Here is a 26,326-nt window from a genome sequence, read left to right on the forward strand (position 1 = left end):
TTAAATACTATTCCCTACCTTCTCTCAAACACTGTGCTGTATTCCCTCTTTAGACATCTGGTGGTTGGTTTAAAGTTTATGCACACCAATTTATCTGTTGTTTCTTTTGGCTATAATGTCTTGGGGAGTGTAAAAGAAACTGATCTTACCAGAATAGGCAACTATGGGTTTCCCAGCATTCATATTGACACCGTTGTGGTGTGAGGAGTACAGGAAGGTGAAATTTAGATTGGTGTGTTTAACCAGTTTGGGAACTTGTTCTGAGATTGTTGGAAGAAATAGAAACTGATGGCCCTTAGGTGGTTTGGGCTTGTTCTTCCCCTTCACTCATATTCCCATTAGCCTTGACAATGAGAGTCGAGTGTTTTTGATTAGGTGGACGGAGGAGAGCAGAGACATAATAGCAAAGAAGAAAATAGAAACTTAAATCTACGTATTTGAGTTTTTATGGGAAGAATTCTTCATGAGTAAAATCTTTTTAATATGATTAATGAAAGGAAGAGAATGGGGTTTTTTCAAGACAAGATAATGGAGAAATAGAATGAAAATGAAATCCTGAAGTGTTTTTAGAAAAATGACACTCGACAGCCAGGAAAAGACCTGGACCATTAGATTGTGGGTTTAATGCCTGGACTGGCCGAGCAGCTCCCCAGTTAGATGGCTGGCCTTTGGGAATTCTGGAGTTGTGGAGAGGAGTCGTGCTTCCCTGGAATGAACATGACATTTTTCTCTTCCAACAGAATTCAGCTTAGAGAACTATCAACACAGGACAATGCAGGCCCACGAGTTGTTCCGGTATTTTCGAATGCCAGAGCTGGTTGACTTCCGACAGTACGTGCGTACTCTTCCGACCAACACGCTTATGGGCTTCGGAGCTTTTGCAGCACTCACCACTTTCTGGTACGCCACGAGACCCAAAGCCCTGAAGCCACCATGTGACCTCTCCATGCAGTCGGTGGAAGTGGCGGTGAGTGGAGGGCCCAGCCTGCCTCATGTGTTTTCTCTGCATTTCCCCAGATGAGCTAAGCCCTGTTGAATGTTATGTCAATCAAGATCACGATCACAATAAAATATTTGTTTATAAGTACACTTTATAAATGGAAATGTACCAAACAAACAAATTACTAATGGTGGTAACCAGAGGTACAGGGCAAAATGTAGGCACAGGGAGAGATGAGAGGGTGTTGGTTGGGTGTCTACCTTCAGTCACATGGAAGATCATTCTAGAAATCACATTGAGTTTCTACCCTGTGGTAGGCATTGTGGTCAGCCTGGAGGATTCCACAAGGAAAAAGACAGGACAGAACCTCTGTTCTCCCAGGGGTTAGATTCCGGCAGGAATGAGAGTTTTCAAACAAACGTTACTAAAAGGATGCGCTTGTGGTGCATCCGACACTTAGAACGCATCCCCAGGCTGTGGAGGGACTTTGGGATTTCAGATAGAATAGGGCGGGAGTAAGAACTTGACAGAAGAACATGGCTGTAGAATTCAGAGCAGGACATGAAGAAACAACCCTCAGGAGGCGCGTGTGGCTGAGTTGCTGAGTGCTGTGGTTGTGCGTGACTTGGGCAGACTGGAGGCTGTGCTCTCATGTTAGGAAAATGAAGCTGGAACGCAGGCGATGAGGGCTTAATAGGGGGGATGGCGTAGGGAAACCTTAGGATCCTGTCAGGAAGATTCTTAGTGCTCCTGCTCTCCCTGCCTTTCCTGGTGAGAAAGGCGGGGTGTGGAGAAGGTGAAGAGGCCACATGCTCACTGGTGCTTCCACTCCTCACCTGTCCTTTGGTTTTCTCTATGGTGGCTTGCTTTCCTCTACCCAAGTCAGTCACCCTTCAGTGTTTCCCGCATTCAGCAGATACGCAGAAGAACGTTGTGAAACACAGAATCCCCCCATTTACTGCTTCCAGATGGAAGGGATGGAAGGTCTTCCCCACCCTCCCGGGCCGACCGCCGCAGAGGGAGCATGTGCCCTTCCACACACAGCCCTGGCTGGAGTCCGCGTTTTTGTTATTTATGGGATGCTAGTCTTTGTTTTGTTTTCGACAAGTTCTTGGATTCATTAATGTGAAACTCTTAAAATATATAAAAGATTCTTCAGTCTAATTCATACTGAGATATAAATATAGAATGACTGAACTACTGCTGAGAAAAGTTAACTTTCTGCTTGATTTCTATTTAGAAGGTCAGGGTACGTTCATATTTCACCTCTGTTGATCACATAGGCTGGGGAAATGAGTGGAATCCCCCTTTTCCTAAGGGATTCCTGTGAGGTTCTGGCATTCCTTCTCTACTGGCAGAGCACCTGATGTATCACAGCAGCGCTGCCGTCTCTGTGAAGAACTGTTGGCAAGTGCAGTGTTAAGACATGTATAACTTAGCAGTAACTGTAAGAAATGAGTAATTCCTATTGTATGAGAAATTGTGGGGGCACTTACATATGGTTTTAAGACTTTAGCTTAGCATAAAAATAAAAATCAGGGTTGTAAAGAAGAGGAAGAGGTTAACACTCGTGCTGGTGACCTCTAATGAAGACCTAAATTAGAGAACAGGACAGACAAGCTGGGTTAGGAACAGAATCCAAAAAGTGTTTCCTAAGTGTTGGAGCCTGGACTGATCAGGATCCTGTCTGCAGAACCATGTCCTTGTGTCTGTAATGGCAGCTCGCAGTCGTAACGGTGACTCCTGCGTGCCGAGGAAGAGCTTCCATCTTCTGAAGGGTTTTACTGCTGCTGCTCTGTGACTTTGAGCAGTGGATGGAAGCAGATTTTGTGGGTTTGGTTTGTTTTTACATCACCGTCACAGATAATGCAAGCTTTCCGGGGTTAGCCTGTGTTCCGGTTTAGCCTGGCTAAATGTGTCAGCCTGTTCTCCGAGATTGAAGCCCCATGGCCCCCTAGGGAAAACCGTCTTCACTGGAGTGACTGGAAACCTTTTGGGATTGGTCAGAGCCAGACACACGTGGTTCCGTTAAGCAAAGTACAGGAGCATGTTGGAGCGGAAGGGGACCAGGGAAAAGAGGGATGGGGCAGATGTGGGACTGGACTCCAACTTAGACCAAGCAGCCTTGGGCAAGTTCACCAGGCTTTTCTGACCTTCAGATTCCTCATATGGAAAACAGCAGTGACAGTACCTTTCCTCCTTCAGTGTTGCTAAGAGGACTGAGCAGTTATGCAATGTCTGCTTGGCCCACAATAAGTATGTAGCAATTGTTTTTTCCCTTTGTCTTTTCCCTTCATATTTTATACACAAGAAAACTGAGTCCAAAGAGGTAAAACTGTATCATACGGTTAGTAGAAGGTCCAGAACTCTGTTTTGCTGCCTTCATTATAGTAGTAGAAAGTTGTGTATTGTAACCAGGGCTTTGGGGAAGGGGGCAGTAAACCAGGATAATAAGGAAAGTTTGGATCTGTCCAGATCAATATGAGGAGTCAGTGAACTGAGCCTCTGAACCCAGGAGCAGGCTTGTTTGTTTACTTGGAGACAGTCTTGCTCTGTTGTCCAGGCTGGAGTGCATTGGTGTGGTCATAGCTTACTACAGCCTCAAACTCCTGGGCTCAAGCTGTACTCTCACCTCTAACTCCAGAGTAGCTAGGACTATAGGCATGCAACACCATGCCTGGCTAATTAAAAAAAATTTTTTTTAGGGATGAGGTCTTGCTGTGTTAGTCTCAAACTAACGCAAACTAACTAGCTTGTGCCAGGCTAGTCTCAAACTCCTGGGCTCAAGCAGTCCTTCCACCTTGACCTCCCAAAGTGCTGGGATTACAGGTGTGAGCCACAGCACCAGGCCTAGAGCAGTCTGTTTTGAAAATGGCTATGCAGGCAAGGTATTGATGGAAATCGATGGAGCCAAAGGGACAGGTCAAAAACAGAGTCTAGGTTCTGTTGGGTATAGGATCAGAAATTGTCAAGAATCGGGCAGTGGGCTGGGCACAGTGGCTCACACCTGTAATCCTAGCACTTTGGGGGGCCAAGGTGGGTGGATCACCTGAGGTTAGGAGTTCAAGACCCGCCTGACCAATATGGTGAAACCCCATCTCTACTAAAAATACAAAAATTAGACAGGTGTGGTGGCATGCCTGTAATCCCAGCTACTCGGGAGGCTGAGACAGGGGACTTGCTTGAACCTGGGAGGCGGAGGTTGCAGTGAACCGAGATTGCGCCACTGCACTCCAGCCTAGGTGACAGAGCGAGACTCCATCTCAAAAAAAAATAAAAAAATAAATAAATAAATAAGTAAAAAATAAAAAATAAAGAATCAGCTAATGATGAGGACTGGTATGAAAGAGGCACGGGACTGTGAAAACCTGAGTGGTTCTGCCCTTCCCTCATCCTCTATCCCTGAACTAGGTCAGACATAGGTGAAGTCAGAGCAGAGCTTGGTGTTGATGTGGTTTCAGGTCCACCTATCAGAGTTTGTGAGATTTAGGCCATGAACCATTATGAATATAGAAGAGAACCTTTGTAATTGCTGAAGGAGGTAGTAGTGCAGGCAAGTCCTGTGTGCAAGACCTGCTGCTCCCAGTTAGTACGGACCCCTATGACATTCACAGAAGCTCAGAATGTCTGAGATGCTCTGGAAGCCACCTTATCTCCGTCTGCAGCTACAACTCCAATGATCACATTCAGTGCTACGCTGGCACAGCCAGCCTGGCCCTGCTCTGGATTGGAGGCATCCTCAAGGGCTGCTTCCTGTGGAAGCAGTTTCGCTGGACTGCGGGGAGCCACTGGAATTTTGGATACTGGGCCTTGGGGTCACTCGGGAATGGGAATGGCTGCTGTGTGGCCCTGTTTGCCAGAGGGGGCCATTGGTGACGAGCCCCATGCAAGTGGCACCTGCCCCTCGCCTGCTCCTTCTAAGCCAGTGAGACGGAGACCCTCCAGAGAGAGTATGTGAGTTACTCTCCTTATGAGAGAGGTGGTATGGGCATTGAGATGACTGACTTGTCAAATTAGTTCGGAAAGATTTTTGACAACTACTACAAGATCATAATGTCCTTAAACCAAAACCTGTGATATGCGTTATTTGTTTGTTTTTAAATATTAGAGAAGGGAATAAATTTTAGCAAGTAAAAACTTTTTTATGCCTTCAAGTCTTTTCTAAGACTTACTTTTAAGAGTATCAAAACCTGGGTTAAGGTTTACTTCTGGTGACTAACCCAGTTAGACTATCACAGATTCACTGTTTAGATTGTTTTCAGACCTTGGTTCCAGCATGGGTTCATATCTTATAATACACAGAACCAGTTCCTTGGGTATAACTGATCTTGTTTCCTAGTTGGATGACTAAATTCCACACCAAATGATCTCATGACCTCCAGGTCACATGCTGGCTGGTGGCCCTTTTGCATGAGAGATTGAAATGTATACATCCGTATGTTGGTATGTATATGGTTAGCGACTTGCTTTAGCATTTTAATCCTGTGCTTCATAAAGCCTGCCACAGAGGATGTGACACTTTGGGTTTAATTCTCCACAAGTCACAGAGAATAGTAATCAGATCTATATTCATTCAGCAAGGACTTGAGTTTTTCTGGCACGACGTGCACAGTACCAAGGCAGAGAAGGCTGCTGCCCCCAGGGAGCTCCAGGCCAGCAGGAAGTACCACTCAGACCCCTTGTCCTTGGCAGAGGGTGAGAGCCATCTTGAGACTAGAGCAGTCAATGCAAGTGACTTGTTTTCATGCCACAAAATTACAGCTGTGGGTTCATTCTCAGGTAAGGATTTGGAAGAAGCAAACTAAAGGTGGCATATCCAGGCTGTGGAAGCCAGTGCTCAATCAATAGCATGGTTTACAATTCAAAAGTCACACTCCACCAGAGGCCTTCTCAGTGTCATGATCTGCATGAACAAACCACAGACCTCCCAGCTCACATGCACACTGCAACAAGGACTAGCATCCTTCATCCATGTTTAGAGGGTGTATATGGACATATTACCAAGTAGGATTTCCCCATGTGGCTGGTGGAATCCCTCACTTCCACATAACCATACTTCACATGTATGCATGTAAAGGCCCACTTGCAAACTAGGAGAAGTAATTTTTTCAGGAGAAGAGAGTAACTCATTGATTCATAAGTTTTTGTGAAGACTCACACCAGATTTGTGAAGGGAAAGCAAGTGTGGGCCTATGGGGATCATGCCAGTGGAAATGCTGAGGGTGGCGAGACACCCTTCTGGACTTGAGTGGCTGGGGCCCACTCTGAGCGGGAGCTGTTGTTGATCTGGGCAGGATTACTTGTGTCTGTGAGGCAAACATTTAGAGACAAGCCTAAATGGGAACTGCCAGGAGAGGGCAGGAAGGGAGCTGTCTAGGAAGGGCAGCTGGGGTTGAGTTGGATGGTGGTGTCACTCGCCCTCACTGGCACCGGCCTGGTGGGTCGGAAGAAGGAGTGTCACAGTCAGTTGCAAGATGGGGCAATAAATGAATGATTTTGAACCAAGTGGGAGGTAGCAGGTGAATGTTGAGAGGAAGGGACAAGTATTAGGAACAGTAGTAGTAGCATCTGGTTGTTTCTGCAGTCATTTGTAAATATGACCTAATAAATACTGTTTCTACAGTCATTTGTAAATGTAAACCTAATTCTCATCTCTGGGAAGCTTTAGAACAGAAATCAGTTATCTGATATATATTTAACTAGAAGTGTGTGTGAGACTTCAGAAGAATCTCCTGATCTGGTGCTCTGGCTTCGTCCCTATTCTTCATCCTTATGGAAATCTGGGCTGTTTTTAGGCATTAACTTCCATTTATTACCATGTGTGATTGCAGATTCCAGGTCACTATTCCCCATGGCCTGTTATCCCATGGTCTTGATATCAACATAATTGTGCAAATGGTCAAATGAAGCTGGAAGCAAAGATTTCCCCTTTTAATTCTACCCCTAGCAACTTTGCTAACATGATACTCAGAGAATTCCTGAAAAGTATTCCAGCATTTGAGGACATTTGCCACAAGCGATCCTGGCAGTTGGGGCAGTGAGGTGGTGTATTAGTCAGGGTTCTCTAGAGGGACAGAGCTAATAGGAAGGATATATAGGAGTTTATTAAGGAGTATTAACGCACATGATCACAAGGACCCACAGTAGGCCATCTGCAAACTGAGGAGCAAGAAAGCCAGTCTGTGTCCCAATGCTGAAGGACATGAAGTCTGATGTTCGAGGGCAGGAAGCATCCAGCATGGGAGAAAGAGGTAGGCTGGGAGGCTAAGCCAGTCTAGTCTTTTCACATTCCTCTGCCTGCTTTTTATTCTGGCTGTGCTGGCAGCTGATTAGATGGTGTCCACCAGATTAAGGGTGGGTCTGCCTTTCCCAGCCCACTGACTCAAATGTTCATCTCCTTTGGCAACACCCTCCCAGACACACCCAGGATCAATACTTCATATCCTTCGATCCAATCAAGTTGACACTCAGTATTAACAAGCATAGGTGGGATGGAGAGAGTACGCTTAGAGGGGGTGTTTTTGTTTAGAAATGTTATTCTGGCAGGGTGCAAACATCAGCATTTTCATGCCTTGAGGTAACTTTAGCACCTTTTCTAAAACTTAATGAGCTTCTTAATAACAAGTTATGAAAAACCTTGCTAAATTACTTTTTCTTACAAAACTCACATTACAGGAAACAACTGAGTTGCTCTCTGAGAGACTGTAAGACATGTCTGCTGACTTAGGGATGCTTTTAGGTGGCTGAATTAGGTGGGAAAAGTATTAGCGCTGGTAATGAGCAGTGGTGGTTGGGTGGGGTGGCCTGCAGGGTGAGAACTGAGGGCAGAGTTTCTGATCTTTATGCCAAGACCAGGCCACAGGAGTGTTAAGTGCCTGGCTTAGGAATTCAAAGAAAGAAAGAGGTTGATTGTTATCTTTTAAAAAGTATTTCTGGGCTCCCTTTACCTAGGAAGAAGAAGCTAAAGGTCACTACAGATATATAGGGACTATGATAAAGCAGGTCTGAAAACACAATTTGATTTTGTACAAATGATGTTGCTTCTCACAGGCTTCATTAAACAGAGAACGTATGTGATTTGTTTTTCTAAGACCACCAGAGCGGGCACAAAAGAACCAGTGAGCAGGCAAGGGTAGGAGCAAAACTGCAAATTTATTTTTGGTCACCTAGCTTCAGGGGAAGAAGGTGGGTAGGGAGAGGTCTGTCGGCCTCCGGCAAAGGAGGCCAAGAGAGTCGCCCGGTGAGCTCTCGGGTGGAGTTCCTGATACAGTCCCGACTGGGGGCTGGGAAGTCCACGCGGGGCGCTGGCCGGGAGCGGCTTTTCTGGGAGTGGGAGGGCAATAGGCGGGGCACGGGCTTGTCAGGGGGCGTTCTGCAGGTGCGACCAGGTAAATCTTGGTCTCTTCGGATTGACGTCACCTGGCGCATGCCCGGTTGGTCTGCACCTTCCCGGGCGCTGGCTGTATTTTCGCGGGCGCGGGAAAAGTTGGTGATGAAGAACCCGGAAGTGCACCATCTTGCCTCCGTTCGTCCAAACAGTGTGTACGCATAAATGACAGAAATACGTGCTGTAATATTTACTTATGTTTAAAAATAGTGTCCTCCAAATGGAACCAACTGGTGTCAAATGAAAAATGACCAGCATAGACTGTGTTTCTTGACAAAACCCTTTCAGTACCCATTGTCCAAAAGCAACCAAAGATAGTAGATAGGAATGTGGCTGCCTTTGAACTAGGCAGAAGTGAGGCAGATGCCTTGTATATTCAAATGGTTGGCATGTAAAAATTCTACTGGCAGTCCTCTTTCCTGGAACAGTGTGTATTTGTAGGAATTTGGATGTTGTGACTTCACATTTTCTTCCCTTTCGTTGAGACAGGAGGGTGATACTTCCCCTCTTGTGGTCGGCTGATTTTTTTTTTTTCTGGTGATGAGATATTTTGCAAAGTACTGTGTCAGCCTCCTGTCCCCATCCGCCCGTCCCTCTTCAGCAAATCCTCTGGTTGGGATAGTGGGGAGCTGGGAAGTTGGAAACTGGAGATGAACTAGGAATGAAAAGAAAAAAGGTTCTGAGGGTTATGAGCAAGTGCTGAAAAATCAGAAAACCCAGCCAGGCACAGGTGACCTGGACCCCACCTCCTCAAGGATGAAGGATGTCTCCACACACGCACAGAGGAGGTGTGGGCATGTTTGGGACCTGCCTGTGAACCGCCAAGCAAACCTTGACGTATCTGGATGTCTCATTGAGCTAGGTTCGAAGCTCTGCTCCACTAGGTGGTGGACGTGGGACTAAGAAGAGAAGCCGCCCCCCGAGTGTGAGCTTCCTCATCTGGAGAGGGGCTGGCCGTTAGCAGGCTCCATACACATTCACTCGCCTTCCATCCTTCCTGCACACCAGTGTCAGGATAGTTCTGCCTTCTGTGCTCAGCTGGAAGGAAAGGATCTTGGGAGGTCAGCCAGTTCAACAGTGAGTATGAATAGTGAGCGTGAGGCCTCGCTGTTTCCTTGTGACATTTACAGTTCACTGTATTGGGGAAATCTGGGAATTTTACAAATATCTATCTTTTGTCATTTAGAAATTATTGTGGAGGGGGGTTGCCCAGGGGCTGGCCTTTAAAAGACCTAGTGTAATATATCAAAGATGTAGTCTGCTAGATAAGAGACTTGAGTTCCTCTCTGAAAGGTCACTGGATGGAAAAGTAGTTTTATGTCTGTTTACAAAAAGAAGCACATGACAGAGTTCTGAGCAGGCTAAGATGCATGTAAAATGGAAATGCTGGGAAGGATATGGTTGGCGCTCTGTGTTCGTGGATTAAAAATATTCCGTGGAAATAAATGGATGGTTTTGTCTGTATTGAACATTGCCAGATATTTTTTCCTTGTCATTATTCCCTGAACAATACAGTATAACAGCTACTTATTTACATCACATTAGGTATTGTGAGTAATCTAGAGACCGTTTAGAGTATACAGAAAGATGTGCATAGGTTATATGCAAATACTATGCCATTTTATATCAGGGACTTGAGCATCTGGATTTGGGTATCCTGAAGGGAAACAGCTGTGTAGACCACGTGTTAGGTGTTAGAAGGAACAAAAAGGAATCACTTTTACCCCGGTCTGTGGTTCTACGTGCTCCTTTGCACCCCAGAGATGGATTCCGCATTAGAACCCAGCCACGTCTTTGGCAGTCTCTTGGCTCTGCCTTTCCCCCTTCTACTTCTTTCCCTCTCTCATTCTCCCTTCTCTCCTTTCTCCCTTTCACCCTGCGTCCACCTCCCTATCCCTTGCCTGCATAAACAATAGCAACACAAGGGGCATTTAACAGCTGTGGCCTGTCCATGCCCATTTGGAGATGGAGATGAATGGCCGTGAGTGGTAAAGCTTGGGCTTCTCTACCCCTAAGAAATCCTCAAGGGTATAATTTGCTTTTGCACTTAAGTAGGGGAGTGGTACAAAATAACTGGCCATTGTGTTTCTATTAGCCACATATTGGTGAGAGCTCTGGCCTTGGAAACCTTTGATATGCAGATGTTCACGGTTTCCTGCCCTTCCTGCCCCCAAGAGGAACTTGGACTTATTTCCTACTTCAGCCCTTGTGGGGAGATTGACCTCAGGAGCAACCTGAGCTTGTAGAGATGTTGTGGAATATGCTCATGACCACCCATTTCACTGTAGTGGGTTTGACTCACCATCTTTTTTTTTTTTTTTTTTTAACTGGGAAAGCTATATAACCACATTAAAGAGATCTGTAGCAGAAGCAGTAAAAGACCCATGATGCCTGCTGAGTCACTGGCTCATGACTGATTTCCTACACGTTCACCTGGGGTTGTCTGCTTCTCTTGCCCTGTTTCTTGAGCCCAAGCGACCCCCACACGCTGCCACCTGATCGGTAGGTTATGTCAGAAGGCCATAGGGCCAGATTTAAGCTATTTTTCATTTAAATAGGTGTCCCTAGAAATAGTCACGTGGACTTACCTAACACAATATTTAAGTCCCCAGCTTTTGAAGTGTCGCCATCTTGTAAAACCTACAGAAAATTTGGGCTCCAATTGTTACAGCTACGCTTCCCAGCACTCAGCTTGCAACCCCTTGCTTATGTACATAAAACTAAGGTTGCTAACACCCAGTTTAAATATAGCATTTTTGTTCAAAGAATGGCAACACTGGGCCAGGCGCAGTGGCTCACACCTGTAATCCCAATACTTTGGGAGGCCTAGGAGGAAAGATCAGTTGAGCCCAGGAGTTTGAGACCAGCCTGGGCAGCATAGTGAGACCTTGTCTCTACAAATAATAAAAAAATTAGCCAAGCAAGGTGGCCTGTGTCTGTGGTTTCAGCTACTCGGGAGGTTAAGTGGAAGGACTGCTTGAGTGCAGACGGTCAAGATGGCAGCGAGCTCTGATGATGCCACTGAACTCCAGCCTGGGCAACAAGCACGACCCTGTTTCGGAAAAAAAAAAAAAGATTCATTATTGGAATGTGTGGCCTTTTCATGGAGCCACAGATTTTGAAGCACGGATCTGAATGTTTTGTGCCCTTCCCCTTCTTATTCAACCCCCTTTCTTGAAATTACAGTTATGTCTGACAACTGAGTGACAATGTGACCTTTTATCCAGTATCATCGAGCCTTCAATTAGTGTCTCCTTTTGGCAGATGTCTCATTTACTGCTTCATGTTCAAGCTTTTCTCATTATTCTAATTGCTGATTAGGGTAATAATAAATATCTTGCCCCAGGTTACATGTCACGATGTTGCTTTATTGGGGATATCATTCACTTCTTCAACTTTGATTTAGTTCGTTTGCCTCCGTGTTTCTTGGATTCCAGAAGATTATACACCACCAAAAACTTAAACCTAACTAAAAAATTATTTAGCTAAAAGTTTGTTATAAAATGGTCCTCTAGTGCAGTGGTTCTCAAAATAAAATTTGACGTTGACCAGGGTGGTTGACCTGTCTCGAAGGGTTATGGTCTCTGTATGTCCAAAGCTAAACTTCTTCTCTTCTCTGAAGCCTAACCCCAGTGCCCAGTCTTCTATTTGATTAAAGGGAACAGTTTTTCTTCTCAGCCATCCTTCTTTCTGCCTGCACCCCATTACCTGTCAAATCCTGTTCCTGAGCGCTGCAGCACGCCCAGTGCCTTGGTCCTTCCCGGTTCCCAACTCCCACTGCCCTATCCAGGTCTGTAGGAGTTGGTTTCTCTCCAGTCTGTCCTCTCCCTCCTGTTCCACACACTGCTTACACTTCTTGTAGATTTCTTTCTAACCCGTTAGCCTATCCTCACCATTTCCCTGCTGGAAACCTCAATGTCTCTAGCAAGGTGTTTCTCAAACCTTAGCATCTCCTGGAGGGCTTCTTAAAGCGCAGATTGCTGGATTACATCCCCAGAATTTCGGATTCGGCAGGTCTGCTGTGATTTGCTTTCCTAACCAGTGCCAGGTGTTCCGCAGACCACACTTTGAGAACCTTGGCTTTAGGATGAGCCTGTGCACCTGAGATTTCAGGCTTGCTTCTGTCTGTTCATCCTGACTCTCCCTGCACTCTTCTGCTCAGCCAGGGCTCCTTGGAGTCCCTCTGGTCACTTAGGGACAAGACTTGGGCTCCTTCAGAACAGGCTTGTGTCTTGTTCACCTTATCCCCATCTGCCCATTCACAGCTGGGGAAATTCCTCTGCAGAGTGCAGAAAGTGGTGTTGCTTCTGAAGAGATAGCGCTGAAAAAGACCATGAATGCATTTCTGTTGTGTCAAGAGATATAGAAGGCACCATCCTAAGCAGAGCATCGTGAGGACCTCCCTGTGGGCGGCCAGGCCGTCTGCATCTCTAGGCCATGCTGAGACAACCACACTTCACCATCATGCTTGGTGCTTTTCTTATCTCTTTTCACACCCTCTCAGCCTTCCTATTTTCTATCATTTTGTCCTTTCCCCCTTTCTCTTCCTACCTTAGCCTTGGTGCCTTAGGTGTTTTTGGTGGCTTCATGGGTTAAAGAGGCTTCTGATACTCTCTACAAAGCCAGAAAATTGCTTCTGAATTTCAGGCTATTTGTTGGAGTCAAGATTGAGGTGATGGAGGACTTGTACTATAGTTAGAGCATGTTATTGGGTGCACAAGTAATATTCTACAGAATCATATTTTACAGGAAAGTTCTTCTTGAACAAAAAACAACCTGGAAGTGGACTCATGATGTCTCCATTTTACAGAAAAGAAAACAGACTCAGCGATTAAGTAACAATAATGGATTAAGTAACAATAATGCGTGACACTAATGCGAAGATACTCTTCCATTCTTGTGCACACAAAGAATAACGTTTTTGCTTTACAAAGTAGCATGCTGTAGTTAGTAAGTATGTTTGGAATCACAGCCATAGGTATTAGAAGGTTTCTGCCAAGAGAGAGAAGACATTGTGATGATTAAAAGATATGATTGGGTCATATTTACTCCAGAGATGTATTTGCAGTTTGGGATCAAGAGTTAAATACACATATGTAGCACACAGTGGATATTGACAGAATGTCTGTAAAGGTATAAGCATAGAAAAAAGACTGGGAGGAATTTACCAAACTACTAATAGTAATCATTTTTCCTTGATATACTTCTATATCACTTAAATGTTTTTTAAACAGTATATACATTATCACTTAAGAATGGACAAAAAGCAAAAGAGCTTGTAGGAAGAGGAATGGATAATCCTAATAAAAATACAAGAGTCCATGGAAACAGATCAGGCAGTCCTCACCTTCTAAGGGGCTCCCTGTGAGTTCATCCCCTGGCACCCATCCATTTCCTCCTCTGTGCTGCCCTCCTCAGCGCTGCCACCCTACTCTGAGACCTAGCTTTTCCCCACTTCTTTCTGGTGTCTCCTGGTTTCTTTCTTCACACCTTAAGCCAGAAATGATCTCTTGCACTTTTGGACAGCTCTTTCCTGTTGGTACCAGAAGTTATCATATCACAGTCTAATTTCTCCAAGGGTTTCCAGACTGTTGTAAAAGTGAAGGCCCCTCTCTGAAATTTAAAGAACAAGTGGTAGGTTCTAACGTCATAGTCACTGAGCTTTTTTTTATCAGTCTCTAAAAAGTGCTTTTTGGCTTTCTGTGGATGTCTGGATGCCTTACAGTGTCCTTGGGCCCCAGAGGACTCAGCAGCTCCCATTGGAGACCTGCTACCTCTAAAGACTACTGCTGCTACTGTGGGAGGCTAGGCCCTGCCGCCTTATCCGTCATTAGGAGTTCTTGCGCATAGCAGATATACTCAGGAAGCCAACAGATGAAGACGACTTAGAGAAAGGTGCACAGCGATGTCAGATCTGCACACCTATAAATGTTGCACCTAAAACTAGTGAAGACCTGTCTCTGCACAATCATATGTTTTGTAGCTGATTATTTTAACTGTTAGAGATGCTATGAAAGAAAGTGAAGTTTCTAACAGATTATGTTGCACTTGGTGAGGAGATAAAATAGTGGAAATAGTCTCAAAAAGAATATAGGAAACATTTGAGAAGTATAGCCAAGTGGGGTTTCATTTCCAGCAAGGCTGAGCAGGGTCAGTCCTCTGCGCTGTGGATGGCAGTGGCTTGAGAACTGTCAGTGTGTGTAGTGGTGGCAGTTTCTGGCTCTTCTCTTGCTCTCTTTGGCCTTATCTGGCAGGACCAGCACTTATAGGTCAGTGAACCTGTTTTCTTTCTTCAGGCATCTTTTTGACAGCCCTGTTGTCTTAGTCGTGGTTCCCCAGAGCCTGTGCTTACCTCCTGGTGAACGATGGGTTTACCTTCAGCGCTCACTCACTGAGCAGCTGTGCCGCAGGGGGCCGCCTGGAGGGGTGCAGGTACCACAGGGGCGTGTTAGACTTTGTATTCAATTTTTAAGCATTTTATTTATTTTTTTAGGGGACAAATACAAATTATATGTATTTATGGTGTATAACAGGAGGAACGAGTTCGGGACATCTGTTTTTAATTAAAATGGTGACTGTGTGCACTATTAGTTGGTGACTGTAGTTAATAACAATGTACCGCATACCTGAAATGACTAAGAGAATAGATTTTAAGTGTTCTCACTACAAGTAAGAGATAAGGATGTAAAGGAATGGATATGTTAATTAGCTTGATTTAGCCATTCCACAGTGTGCATGTATTTCATCGCCTTCTGACACGCCCCCTTTCTTTTTGGATAGGGCAGTGGTGGTGCACGAAGATCTGCACTGCTTGACAGCGACGAGCCCTTGGTGTATTTCTATGAGGATGTCACAACGTTATACGAAGGTTTCCAGAGGGGAATACAGGTGTCAAGTAAGCATTTTCCTGCGTTTGCGTGGCTGCCGCTTGCCGTGTTTCATGAAGAACGAGTGGCCTTTCAGAAATGCACATTTGCTCTGTCTTTCGCCTCCTTAGTATCGCTCAGGCCCCTGTGTGTCCACTGTCACTTCCCCAGAGTCTGTCCCAAAGCTCACTGGACCCTCTAGATGTTCCCTATGGCCCCGGGGCTCCGTGGTCACATACGTGAGTGTCACATTCTGTATTTTATGGTGAGTCACATGTTACACCAGAGCACAGTGGGCTCTGACATTTCCTGCAATAAAGAGATCTGTTAAACTGGGCCCAACCCAGCATTTTTCATGTTTACTTGACCGAGAGACCCATATTTTGGGAAAGAAATACTGACATCCCAGGATGGCAGTGTTTTGTAAGAGACACTTGGGAAATGTTGGCTCATGGGATTACCCTTAATTATTAACTGTGGCGTAAGAAACCCTGTGATATCCAGCATACCTCCTTCCCAGCCTCTGGCCCTCCCAGGCCTCCTGTGTATGGCTCTCAGGTCATACTGAACTTCCTGGAGAGCCACGACTACCTCTGCTCTCTCCCCAGCCCTGAGCCTTTGTGCAGTTTTATTTTGTTTTTTAGAAATGGGGTCTTGCTATGTTGCCCAGGCTGGACTCAAACTTCTGGCCTCAAGTGAGCCTCCTGCCTCAGCCTCCCAAAGTACTGGGACTACAGGTGTGAGCCACCGTGCCCAGACTTGTGCACTTTATTTTTTTTTTTGAGATGGAGTTTTGCTCTTGTTGCCCAGGCTAGAGTGCAATGGCGTGATCTAGGCTCACTGCAGCCTACACCTCCCAGGTTCAAGTGATTCTCCTGCCTCAGCCTCCCGAGTAGCTGGGATTACAGGCATGCACCACCATGCCCAGCTAATTGCGTATTTTTTAATAGAGACGGGGTTTCTCCATGTTGGTCAGGCTGGTCTCAAACTCCCCACCTCAGGTGATCCACCCATCTCGGCCTCCCAAAATACTGGGATTACAGGCCTGAGCCACCATGCCCGGCCGTGCACTTTTTTCCCTTGATCGTAAAGCCTCTTTCTACCCCCAGCCTGGATGCTTGATATGTATTCTTTAATCTTTTAAAACTCACTGCGTTTCACCTTTTCTCTGAAACCTTCCTAGTCTATCATTTTCATCCCCTACCTCCCAGTGAGGCGTTTCTTCCCTTTCCCTCCCAGCACATTGTGTTCCTTCTGCATAAGCCCTGATGGCACAGAGGTGTTCACCTGGCATTCTGCCCCCCCCAGCCTGAGCTCCTTGAGAACAGGGTGACTGTCAGTCATCTCTTTTCACAGCATTGACAGTGCCTGACACACAGGTTTGGTCCTAGCCTTTCTGTTAACTCTTAGCAAGATGACACATGCAAGCATCCCCGCCCCAGTGAAGACACCCTATAAATCACCATGATCAAAAGGAGTAAGTATGAAGCACGCACAACGCGTGATACTAATTCATCCTCAGTGAAGGAGGGAGTACCTCTGGTTTCTCCACCCCTCTTTCTCTTTTAGCCACTTCATTTTTGCTTATACCAGGTACTTCTCTAAAAATGGTCTTGGAATCTGTGCTTTGTTATTTAAATCCTCTGATGCTTAGCTTTTATTTGGGCCACTGCTAGCTAGATTGTAATCCCTTTATGGTCAGGAGCCATGTGGTATTGCTGGCTCTATCCCTCACGATATGGTGCATGTAATATGGACTCAAGAAGTGCCTATTGGCTGGGTGTGGTCCTCACGCCTGTAATCCCAGCATTTTGGGAGGCCGACGCAGGCATATCACGAGGTCAGGAGTTCGAGACCAGCCTGACCAACATGGTGAAACTCCGTCTCTACTGAAAATACAAAAATAGCTGGGCATGGTGGCACGTGTCCATAATCCCAGCTACTCAGGAGGCTGAGGCAGGAGAATCGCTTGAACTGGGGAGGTGGAGGTTGCAGTGAGCCGAGATTGCACCATTGCACTCCAGCCTGGATGACACAGCGAGACTGTGTCTCAAAAAAAATAAACATGCCTATTGTTTTTTGCTTGACACTGGTAACTGGATGTCTCAGCTTGGCGAGTTTGTCCCAGTGTTCCCATAGCAGGTGCATTAAGCCCATTACAAAGGAAGAGCAAGCTTACTTGTGTGTTCTTTAATTTATGAACATTTTCAAAGTTGGTGTCAAGGTCAGGATTTGTCTATGATAGTAAATATCCATCAGGTGGATCAGCCTAACATGTGGCACATGAAACAGTGTGTGTGTGTGTTTGTGTTCGTGTTCTTTACCACCATCACAGAGCATGTGCAGTTCTTGGAAACTGCAGCTTGAAAACGACTATAATGAAACCAATTTTCTCGTAGGCTAATTGATATGAACAAGAGTTAGATTCCCACAGCATATTTCTAGTCACAAAAAATCACCAAACTTCTCAATAAAGACCACACGTCTTATATTAAACATCGAAATAAATGTGAGTGCTACATACATTTAGGAACAATTAATACAAACAAGTAAGATAAATATTTACCTGTTTATTCCAGTTCAGGGTCATGGGTGACTGGAGCCCATCTGGGCAGCTCAGGATGCCAGGGGGGAACTGCCCTGGCCAGCACATCCTCCCATCGTAGGGAGACTCATACTCACACCCACTCACATTCACACTCACCCACACTCACTAGGACCGTGGAGATGCACCAGTTCACCTCACAGGCACAGCTTTGGGATGTGGGAGGAACCCAGAGTTGCCAGGAAAAACCACACAGATGTGGGGAGAACGTGCAAATGAAATGCCATTATTTGAGGACCTGCTGTATACATGTAAGTGTATATACATTCATCGAGGAGTGTGGTGACTTACATTATGCTTTTGACTCTCCCCTGATCTGAAGACAAGTCACATAACTTTTCTTTGGTCGCTTGCTCCCCCTGGAAAATGAAAGTCTATGGATGTGTCAGAGACGGTGAAGGGAAGTGAGTCCAGTCTTCTTGATCTGTACTCATTGAAGGGAGCTGCTTTGCAGGTCTCAATTTGCTTCCTTTTTTTTTTTTTTTTTTTCCCAGAGGATCTTTTTATTCTAAGCTTTGATTTTCTTAGGCTACTGTAGAGTTAAACTTCTACAAAAGAGCAAGACCCAGCATTTGGATAAGGAGTCAGAAGTTTGTTGAATGATAGAAGAAGCCCGCCTAGAGTTTTTTAAACCTTGTACTTTAAAACTGCACCAAGGAAGCCATTTATAAAGATTGAGCTCCTTGCTTCTCAGTGGCTTTCATCTCTAGCTGCACTTTTGTGCCATCAGGGAGCTTCTGAAAAATACTGAGACCCAGGTCCCATCCCTATTCAGTTGAATAAAAAATTCTAGAGCCTGGATATAATAGAGCCTGGGTATAGTATTAAGTTCCCCCGGTGAGCCTGCAGCTTAACAACTAGTTCTAGAGCTGGAGTTGGCATACGTTTTCTGTAAAAAATCTGATAGTAAATATTTTTGGCTTTGGTGCCATATGGTCTTGGTTGCAACTACTCAACTACAGCCTCACACAGAACAAAAATGAATCAGCGTGGCTGTGTGCCACTATCACTGTGTCCACAAAAACAGGTGGTGGGCCTGATTTGGCCCTTGGCTGCAGTGTGCCCGTCTCTGTTTTTGAGGAATAAAATCGCATCATTTCATATGACTAATGCAATTTTTTTTTCTCATCTGGAAATAACATCTGATTGAAGTCATCTTGTATGGCCCTCGTTACAGTCTCTGTAAATTGGAGAGGGTCCGAGAATAACCCTGTTTTCATCAGGACTGTTTTTAGGGATGGCAAAGAAGTCAGTGTGTCCGGCCTGCGTCCTCCCCAGCCACGCGGCTGACTCCTGAATCTGCCTGTGCAGCACACTGTTGTTGTCTGGGGCATGCTCTGTGGTGATGGGGCCAGCCCTGCCTTCCGTCCTACTTCCTTAGGTCCTCACGTCAAATCAGAGCCTCCTCACGAACACTCAGACCGAATGTGCTAAAGCCAGATGCACTATGGTCCCCTTTTGCTTCTTCAAAACCTCAATGGGAATCGGGAAACATCTCGATATTTCCTGACTTTTGCTTCACAAATACCACTTCACGTCCCCTCATTTCGCATCTTTTCTTTGTTTTTGTTTTTCTGCAATCATGACTTCACCCATGTAACTAGGATTCCAGGTAATTCTTGATACCTTTGGTCATCAAAATTTGGACACATAAAGAATTATATTTTCCTTTCCGTATTCTGAGTTAGAATGCTTTAGACTTCTTGAAAAGTTCTGATGAATACCTCTTCTGAAAAGGTATCCCTTTACCACTACAGCAGGATCTCTTTACCACTCATCTGCTGACACATGGTCTAAAGCAGTAGGGTGTTAAAGAGGAATCACAAATTAAGTGCCCTTAAGAGTTGGATTTTGCCATTTCTCCCCTCATCCCCCTCTCCTGCCCCACTTAAACAAAACAGAAATAAACCAGCAAAGAACAAATCAGCCCAAAACTGAGGGAGAAAACATTTCCAATCTGAAGCCACCATTTCTTACCTGAGGACTAAAGTAGAGTCTAGCTGATGTTTAGTAGCGTGGGGCTGGGATACAAATTAAAATCTGGGAATATGTATGTATGTTCAGCCCATCCATTGTTTTTTCTCTGTTTTTTAGATAATGGCCCTTGTTTAGGCTCTCGGAAACCAGACCAACCCTATGAATGGCTTTCATACAAACAGGTGAGTTTGTATGAAACAGGCTCTGTGGACTCCTCTTGCAAGCAGGGATGCTTCCGTATATGAATTCTTGGAGCTGGATGGTTGCTCCAAAGTGTATGTACTGGACCAGCTCAGAGCCTTGCCATAAGCATGGGGCATCTGAGGAGAAACTTGACAGAAAGGTTTGGGGAGAACAAGTTAAGGAATTTCACTAGTGGTTCAAAGCACTGTATTTCAAAGCTGATGTGGATACATTGTGAAGTTGAGTAAAATTTTTAAGATAAAATTTTGGAAACTCTCCCAGTCCCCCTGGTGGGATAGGATTATTCCTGTCCACTTGAGGGGTACTAGAAAAACTCAGAAGCCGGAACATAGAAACATGTCCTCATTTTACAGATGAGGAGGACCTATCTCAGGAAGAGAGGTGACTCACCCAAGGTCATAGCTGGTTAGTGGCAGAACCAGGACCAGAAGCAAGGCCTGCAGCCTCTTGTGTAGGCTTTCCTAGTGCGTGGTACTGACCCTCAAAGCTGTCCTTGGCCAACTCACCACCTGTGTGACACCCCCAGGGCAGCCATAGGGAGGAACACAGATGTTCGGGGAAGACACTTGTGTTACTGTATAAGCACAAGGGAAGCTGGCATCTGAGTGTGGTGACCCTTGTCAGTCTCTAGTCCCCACCCATCAGTGGCTACAGCTGTTGAAACAGCAGTTCATGAATGGCAGTAGTAGCAGTGTAGGAAGACGTTGCTGTTTGTTTGTTTATTTTTCTGTCATGATTACAATGAATGTGGATGCCACGGCTCTTCCCCAGTGCACACGGCACCCCGGGACAGGCAGGTGCCCCAGACATGCCAGCTCTGCCTTGCTGCCTGCTGCTTCCACACAGCTGTCCAGGAAAGGCTCCGGCCCCTGGCTCCCCCTCTGCTGCTCTAGGGGCAGGTAATCATGCGGATTCCTGAATACAAATGCACTTCCTTCTTCTGGGTTTTGTGTGAAGGGCAGTTTAGGGGCTGGTGTATTTGGAGTGTGTCTGTGGAAGGGATTGTTCTCTGCAACCGCAGAGTGTGTTGATTGTTCTCAGTGAAGTGCATGATTTCTCCCCGTCCGTCCTCTGGGGTCGACAGGATGCAGAAGGCTTTGCTTGAGAGGTGTTTGTCTGTCTCTCAAGAGATGGGGAAGCGACTTCTCACACCTCCCCTGTAGAAGGAGCTGGGAGCAGTAGCTCACATGACTGGAAGGATTTCCCATTTTTATTCTGTCCTACCAGAGCCAAATAGTTTCCTGTGTAAATAATAGTTTCCAGGATCCCTCATTTTCACAAGTGTAAGAACAGCCTGTGTGTATTGAACGTGCATGTGTGGTGTGTGATGATCCTGAGGCATCATGGAGTCCTCTGTGTCTCCTGGGTTACTTCTGTTGTTTATTGGCTGGAAGAGAGAAGACACATCCATCGCAGATTGGCGTTTTCAAGGCAGATTGAAAGTCACTGGGGGTTTCGGAAGGTGTGAATCTGTGCCTTGCACGCTGCATTTGGACGCGGGTGACGATACAAAACCGAAGCCAATTTTGGATTTGTACATTCAAATCTTTTTTTTTTTTTTTTTTCCAATCATCCAATGAATATGACCTTTTGGTGACTGGGAAGGCCTTAAAGGGGTTTGTATTTTTTTTTGTTCTTTGTTTTTAAGAATGTATGACCGATCTAGAAATATAAATGTGCGTGTATTATTCCATCATATTTACCAGCAAGGTAGCATCCAATTGCAGGTATTTCTCAGGTTCTGATTCCTTAAATGCAACCAAGACTTTCGAACTCATCTGTGAAGGAGAGGGTAGTAATGAACCTGTTTGTGTCATCCTATTGTCACCTTACCATGATCACTCTGTTCCCCATAGGCAGGGCCAGGATGGTGCCAAGGCCCAGAACCAGTAGGGTCCCAGGCCAGGAGTAGGCGTGGCCTTCCTTCCTGTGGGTATGGGTATGCTTTAAGAGTGCTCTTGAGAATTTGCCAACTGAGAATAAAGAAAATAACTGCAGGCCAGGCACGGTATGCCTCATGCCTATAATCCCAGCACTTTGGGAGGCCGAGGGGGCAGATCACCTGAGGTCAGGAGTTCAAGACCAGCCTGGCCAACATGGCAAAACCCTGTCTTTACTGAAAAATACAAAAATTAGCCGGATGTAGTAGCAGGTGCCTGTAATCCCAGCTACTCTGGAGGCTGAGGCAGGGAGAATTCCTTGAACCCTTGAGGTGGAAGTTGCAGTGAGCCAAGACCACGCCCCTGCACTCCAGCCTGGGCAACAGAGTGAGACTCCATCTCAAAAAAAAAAAAAAAAAAAGAAAGAGAAAAGAACTGCAAAGTTTAAGATTTTTTAAAAATTTTATTTTATTTGGGGTAGGAACGGGGAGAAGATAGGATAACCCTGCTGAATTTTGCAAACCTACCAATTTTTACTTAGTTATTATAATATGCATTTTTATATTTACATGTGTTGCTTATCATTATAATATTGTCCTAAGTTTGATATAGTTTTCACAATTATAATATTAACTAACTATGTAGCATTTTCTTAGTGATTACCATCATTTACTTAATCACCAGCCATGATTAGGTTTTTTACCCTAGAGATTTTTGATGCAATAATTTTGAAATATTTGCATATGTTTATACGTAGGCTTTTTTTTGTTGTTGAGATGGAATCTCACTCTGTCACCCAGGCTGGAGTGCAGTGGGATGATCTCAGTGCGCTGCAGACTCCACCTCCTGGGTTCAAGCAATTCCTCTACCTCAGCCTCCTGAGTAGCTGGGACTACAGGTGCACGCCACCATGCCTGGCTAATTTTTGTATTTTCATTAGAGACGGGGTTTTACCATGTTGGCCAGGCTGGCCTCGAGCTCCCTCAAGTGATCTGCCTGCCTCGGCCTCCCAAAGCGCCGGGATTATAGGCGTGAGCCACCATGCCTAGCCTATATGTAGGCTTTTAAAAACCTCCTCCTGAGATTGAATTGTTTCCTAAGAATACGTTCTTAAGAACGGAATTGTAGAACTTCAGGATAATAGCTTGCTCTTATTTTTTATAGGTCTCTGAAAAGTTGCTGTTTCTGTGTTTATACCAAATAAACAAGTTTTGGCTACTTTATACATTAAAAAAATCCATCTCTCTACTATTTTTATAATTTTATAAAACTAAAATAGAAAAATATGTGTAAGAAGCCTTGCCATATAATTATCTGTGACCTGCAGCCGTTGGGATAAGATTAATTTGCTTTGCAGAAGGAACCCTGCGTTGGGATAAGATTAATTTGCTTTGCAGAAGGAACCTCTTAATTCTGATTTCTTGTGAATAAAATCTTGTGTTTTACCAAGAAACCTACCAATAAAGAAATGCCTGCGTGTTCCCTCTCCGCTTCTGTGTGCAGCATTGCGTGCTGGCTGAGATGTCAGCCTGTCCTCTGGCCAGCTTTGTTTCTGGAGTTGGGGCCCAATCTATTTCTGACTTTCTCCTCTCCATTTCAGGTTGCAGAAATGGCGGAGTGCCTAGGCTCAGCGCTGATCCAGAAGGGCTGCACGGCCACCCCAGATCAGTTCATTGGCATCTTTGCTCAAAATAGACCTGAGGTACGACCCAGTAGGTACTTGCTGTGCATGATTTGGAGAATTCTCCAATGTAAGAGCCTAACTTCTGCTAGAGACCAGATTTTGTCATCTGATTGCTACTAAAAGTATAGCTTTGCGTTACACCTTAGAAAGTTACACATACAAAAACCTGAACCAGGGCTGGGCACGGTGGCTCACGCCTGTAATCCCAATACTTTGGGAGGCCGAGGCAGGTGGGTCACCAGAGGTCGGGAGTTCCAGACCAGCCTGACCAACATGGAGAAACCCCATCTCTACTAAAAATACAAAATTAGCCAGGCCTGGTGGCGCACATCTATAATCCCAGCTACTCAGGAGGCTGATGCAGGAGAATCGCTTGAATCTGAGAGGCAGAGGTTGTGGTGAGCTACCAGCCGGGGCAACAAGGGAAAAACCCCCCTCTCAAAAAAAAAAAAAAAAAGAAAAGAAAACCTGAACCAGGGCCTTTTAATTGCCTTTAAGAGAAAAGAGAAATCACTTTTTGAGGGGGGATTATTTTAGTGTTTTTAAACCAGGTTCCCCAACAAAATCCTTAGATAACTAACAAAGGAGTCTTTTTACTTTAAGAGTCACCTTTGTGGTTAGAAAAATGACATTAATAAGTTATAGAGAGATTTAGATAACATTTTTGTTAATAGCAGCCTCCTTTTTTTCCCTTTCTGAAAGGTATGAGGCTTTCCTTCTGGTTGGTTTGCAGAGTTTAAAATGCCATGGGTGATGGGGACAGTTCTCAGCGCTAGCCAGCCTTCATTTGCGCAGTCTGTCATTGGTGGTCTAGGCCCAGCACGGTTTCTGTAAACCAGTGTGTAAAAGTGTCTGTTTTTACACTGCTGATAAAGACATACCTGAGACTGGGAAGAAAAAGAGGTTTAATTGGACTTGCAGTTTCACATGGCTGGGGAGGTCTCAGAATCGTGGCAGGAGGTGAAAGGCACTTCTTACATGGTGGCAGCCAGAGAAAAATGAGGAAGAAGCAAAAGCAGAAACCCGTGAGAAACCCATCAGATCTCATGAAACTCACTATCACAAAAATAGCATGGGAAAGACCAGCCGCCATGATTCAGTTACTTCCCCCTGGCTCCCTCCCACAACACGTGGGAATTCTGGGAGATACAGTTCAAGTTGAGATTTGGGTGGGGACACAGCCAAAGCGTATCAGAAATTGAGTTTAAATGAGCAGCTCTTTTGGAAGTATAGCTTATGGTGTGACTCAGCAGATTAGTAGATCTAGCTGGCCTGGAAAAATGGAAGCATCTGGCTTGAAGAAATCGAATTTATTCTTATACCTGCTTGTGGCCAGAAGACATGTTGACGCAATTCCTGTGCTACTGACTTTTTTTTTTTTTAATAAATAAAGATGGCTTTTTTAGAGTTTTGTGGTCTTTCAAGGGGAAAACAGCATTCTCCACAGCTGGACTATGACTGGACTTTGTAGCATTTAGTTTTTTTCATCCCAAATGAACACATCAAAATGTTTGTTTTGATGGAATTTTATCATGAATCTAGAACTGCAGAATGAATCTCTTCAAGAAGTAGGTTCTTTCCTATATTTATGAGTTCGTTCAACAAATGTTTGCTGAGCACCTACTATATGTCAGACGCTATGTGGGGGTGCCAAAGCACAGTGACTCAGCCCCTCTTCTGAGGTACCACATAAGGAAAGACAGACCTAAACACCAGTGCTTTCTCTGTCATGTGGTAAGTGTGGGCATAGAGCAGAAGGATTATGGGAGCTCAGTCAAGGAGGGCTTCCTGGAGGTGGCACCTGAGTAGAATCTCGAAGCAAATAGGGGTGGGGAGGCCAAGGGAATGCCCACATGCACACCTGTGTGTGGGAGTGGAGCATTTTCATGCGGTGGAGTGGAAGGAAAGAGAGCCTTCCTTAAGCGTCACGTGTGCCTAAGGAGCTTGGACCTGATCTCTTTGTTGTTGGCTGAAAATTCCTTCCAGGAAAACACCGAAACTCAGAAGCCCATTTCCAGGCCAAGTGGATGTGAGTGGGTTGTGCCCCCTTCCCCCGGCTGTGCCTTTATCTGTCCTGTGTGTCAGAGCTCTGCAGACAATTTCATTAGAAAAGTGCAGCCGGAGGAGTGGGGTGCCCTTGGGTATGACAGACAGTGATGTTTCACCTTAGTCCAGTAGGTAGGGCAGTGGCTATGTGGCCAGAGCCGTCAGAGACATCTTACTGCATCTTCCATGTGGCAGTGTGGCCAGTTATTGTCTCACTTCTTTCCTTCACTTTTCTAGAGGGATTTTCTCAAAACAGTTTTGCTGCTAGACAAGGTGCTCCTTCCCCTGTTCCAGGTCATACAGTGCCCTGCTGCCAGAGGGATCTTCCTTGAGCCCCACAGCCACTGTTTTGTGAGAAACTCTTAGTGGCTGCCCCCTGCTCTCCAGCCAGAACCGTCTGTGCCAGTCACATCGCTCTAACCCCCTGCTTTTGATTCTGCCGTCCCCTGTGTTAGCATCTCCCTGCCTCCATCTCCGTCTCTCTCTCTCTCTCTTTCTTTCTCTTTCCAAAGGCAATCTCAGTTGCACCCTCCCAGTAGCATCTGTAACTACCTTGGCCAATGGTGGGCTTTCTTATCTCGAATCAGTCACTATCTGATATTGCTAATTATCTTTTAACATATTTGCCTCAATTCTTCAGGCAGATTTTAATTTCTCTTTCTTTCTTTCTCTTTCTTTCTTTCTTTCTTTCTTTCTTTCTTTCTTTCTTTCTTTCTTTCTTTCTTTCTTTCTTTCTT

The 26,326-nt window shown here is 45.2% G+C and overlaps 1 protein-coding gene and 1 long non-coding RNA gene across 5 annotated transcripts in view; one reads left to right on the top strand and one right to left on the bottom strand.

Moving 5' to 3' along the window:
• The window catches only part of ACSL1 (acyl-CoA synthetase long chain family member 1), a 70,755-nt gene that overhangs the window by 22,309 nt on the left and 22,120 nt on the right, over positions 1-26,326 (top strand). For 3 of the 4 annotated variants that reach the window (XM_023220982.2, XM_023220983.1, XM_023220984.1), the window contains exons 2-5: positions 741-967; positions 15,108-15,222; positions 19,893-19,957; positions 23,460-23,561. In XM_023220982.2, the coding sequence (XP_023076750.1) occupies positions 773-967; positions 15,108-15,222; positions 19,893-19,957; positions 23,460-23,561 (477 nt within the window). In that variant the 5' untranslated portion in view covers positions 741-772. Of the gene's footprint in view, positions 1-740; positions 968-9,266; positions 9,405-15,107; positions 15,223-19,892; positions 19,958-23,459; positions 23,562-26,326 lie in introns of those variants that run through there. The other variant, XM_023220985.1, reaches the window with a different exon arrangement.
• The window catches only part of LOC111548486, a 50,327-nt gene continuing 32,857 nt past the window's right edge, over positions 8,857-26,326 (bottom strand). The window contains exons 2-3 of the long non-coding RNA XR_002733445.1: positions 10,916-11,379; positions 8,857-8,982 (exon numbers count right to left, since the gene is read on the bottom strand). This is a non-coding gene — a long non-coding RNA (uncharacterized LOC111548486). The remainder of the gene's footprint in view (positions 8,983-10,915; positions 11,380-26,326) is intronic.

Source organism: Piliocolobus tephrosceles, chromosome 3 (genome assembly GCF_002776525.5).
Source record: "Piliocolobus tephrosceles isolate RC106 chromosome 3, ASM277652v3, whole genome shotgun sequence".
Classification (NCBI taxonomy): Eukaryota; Metazoa; Chordata; class Mammalia; order Primates; family Cercopithecidae; genus Piliocolobus; species Piliocolobus tephrosceles.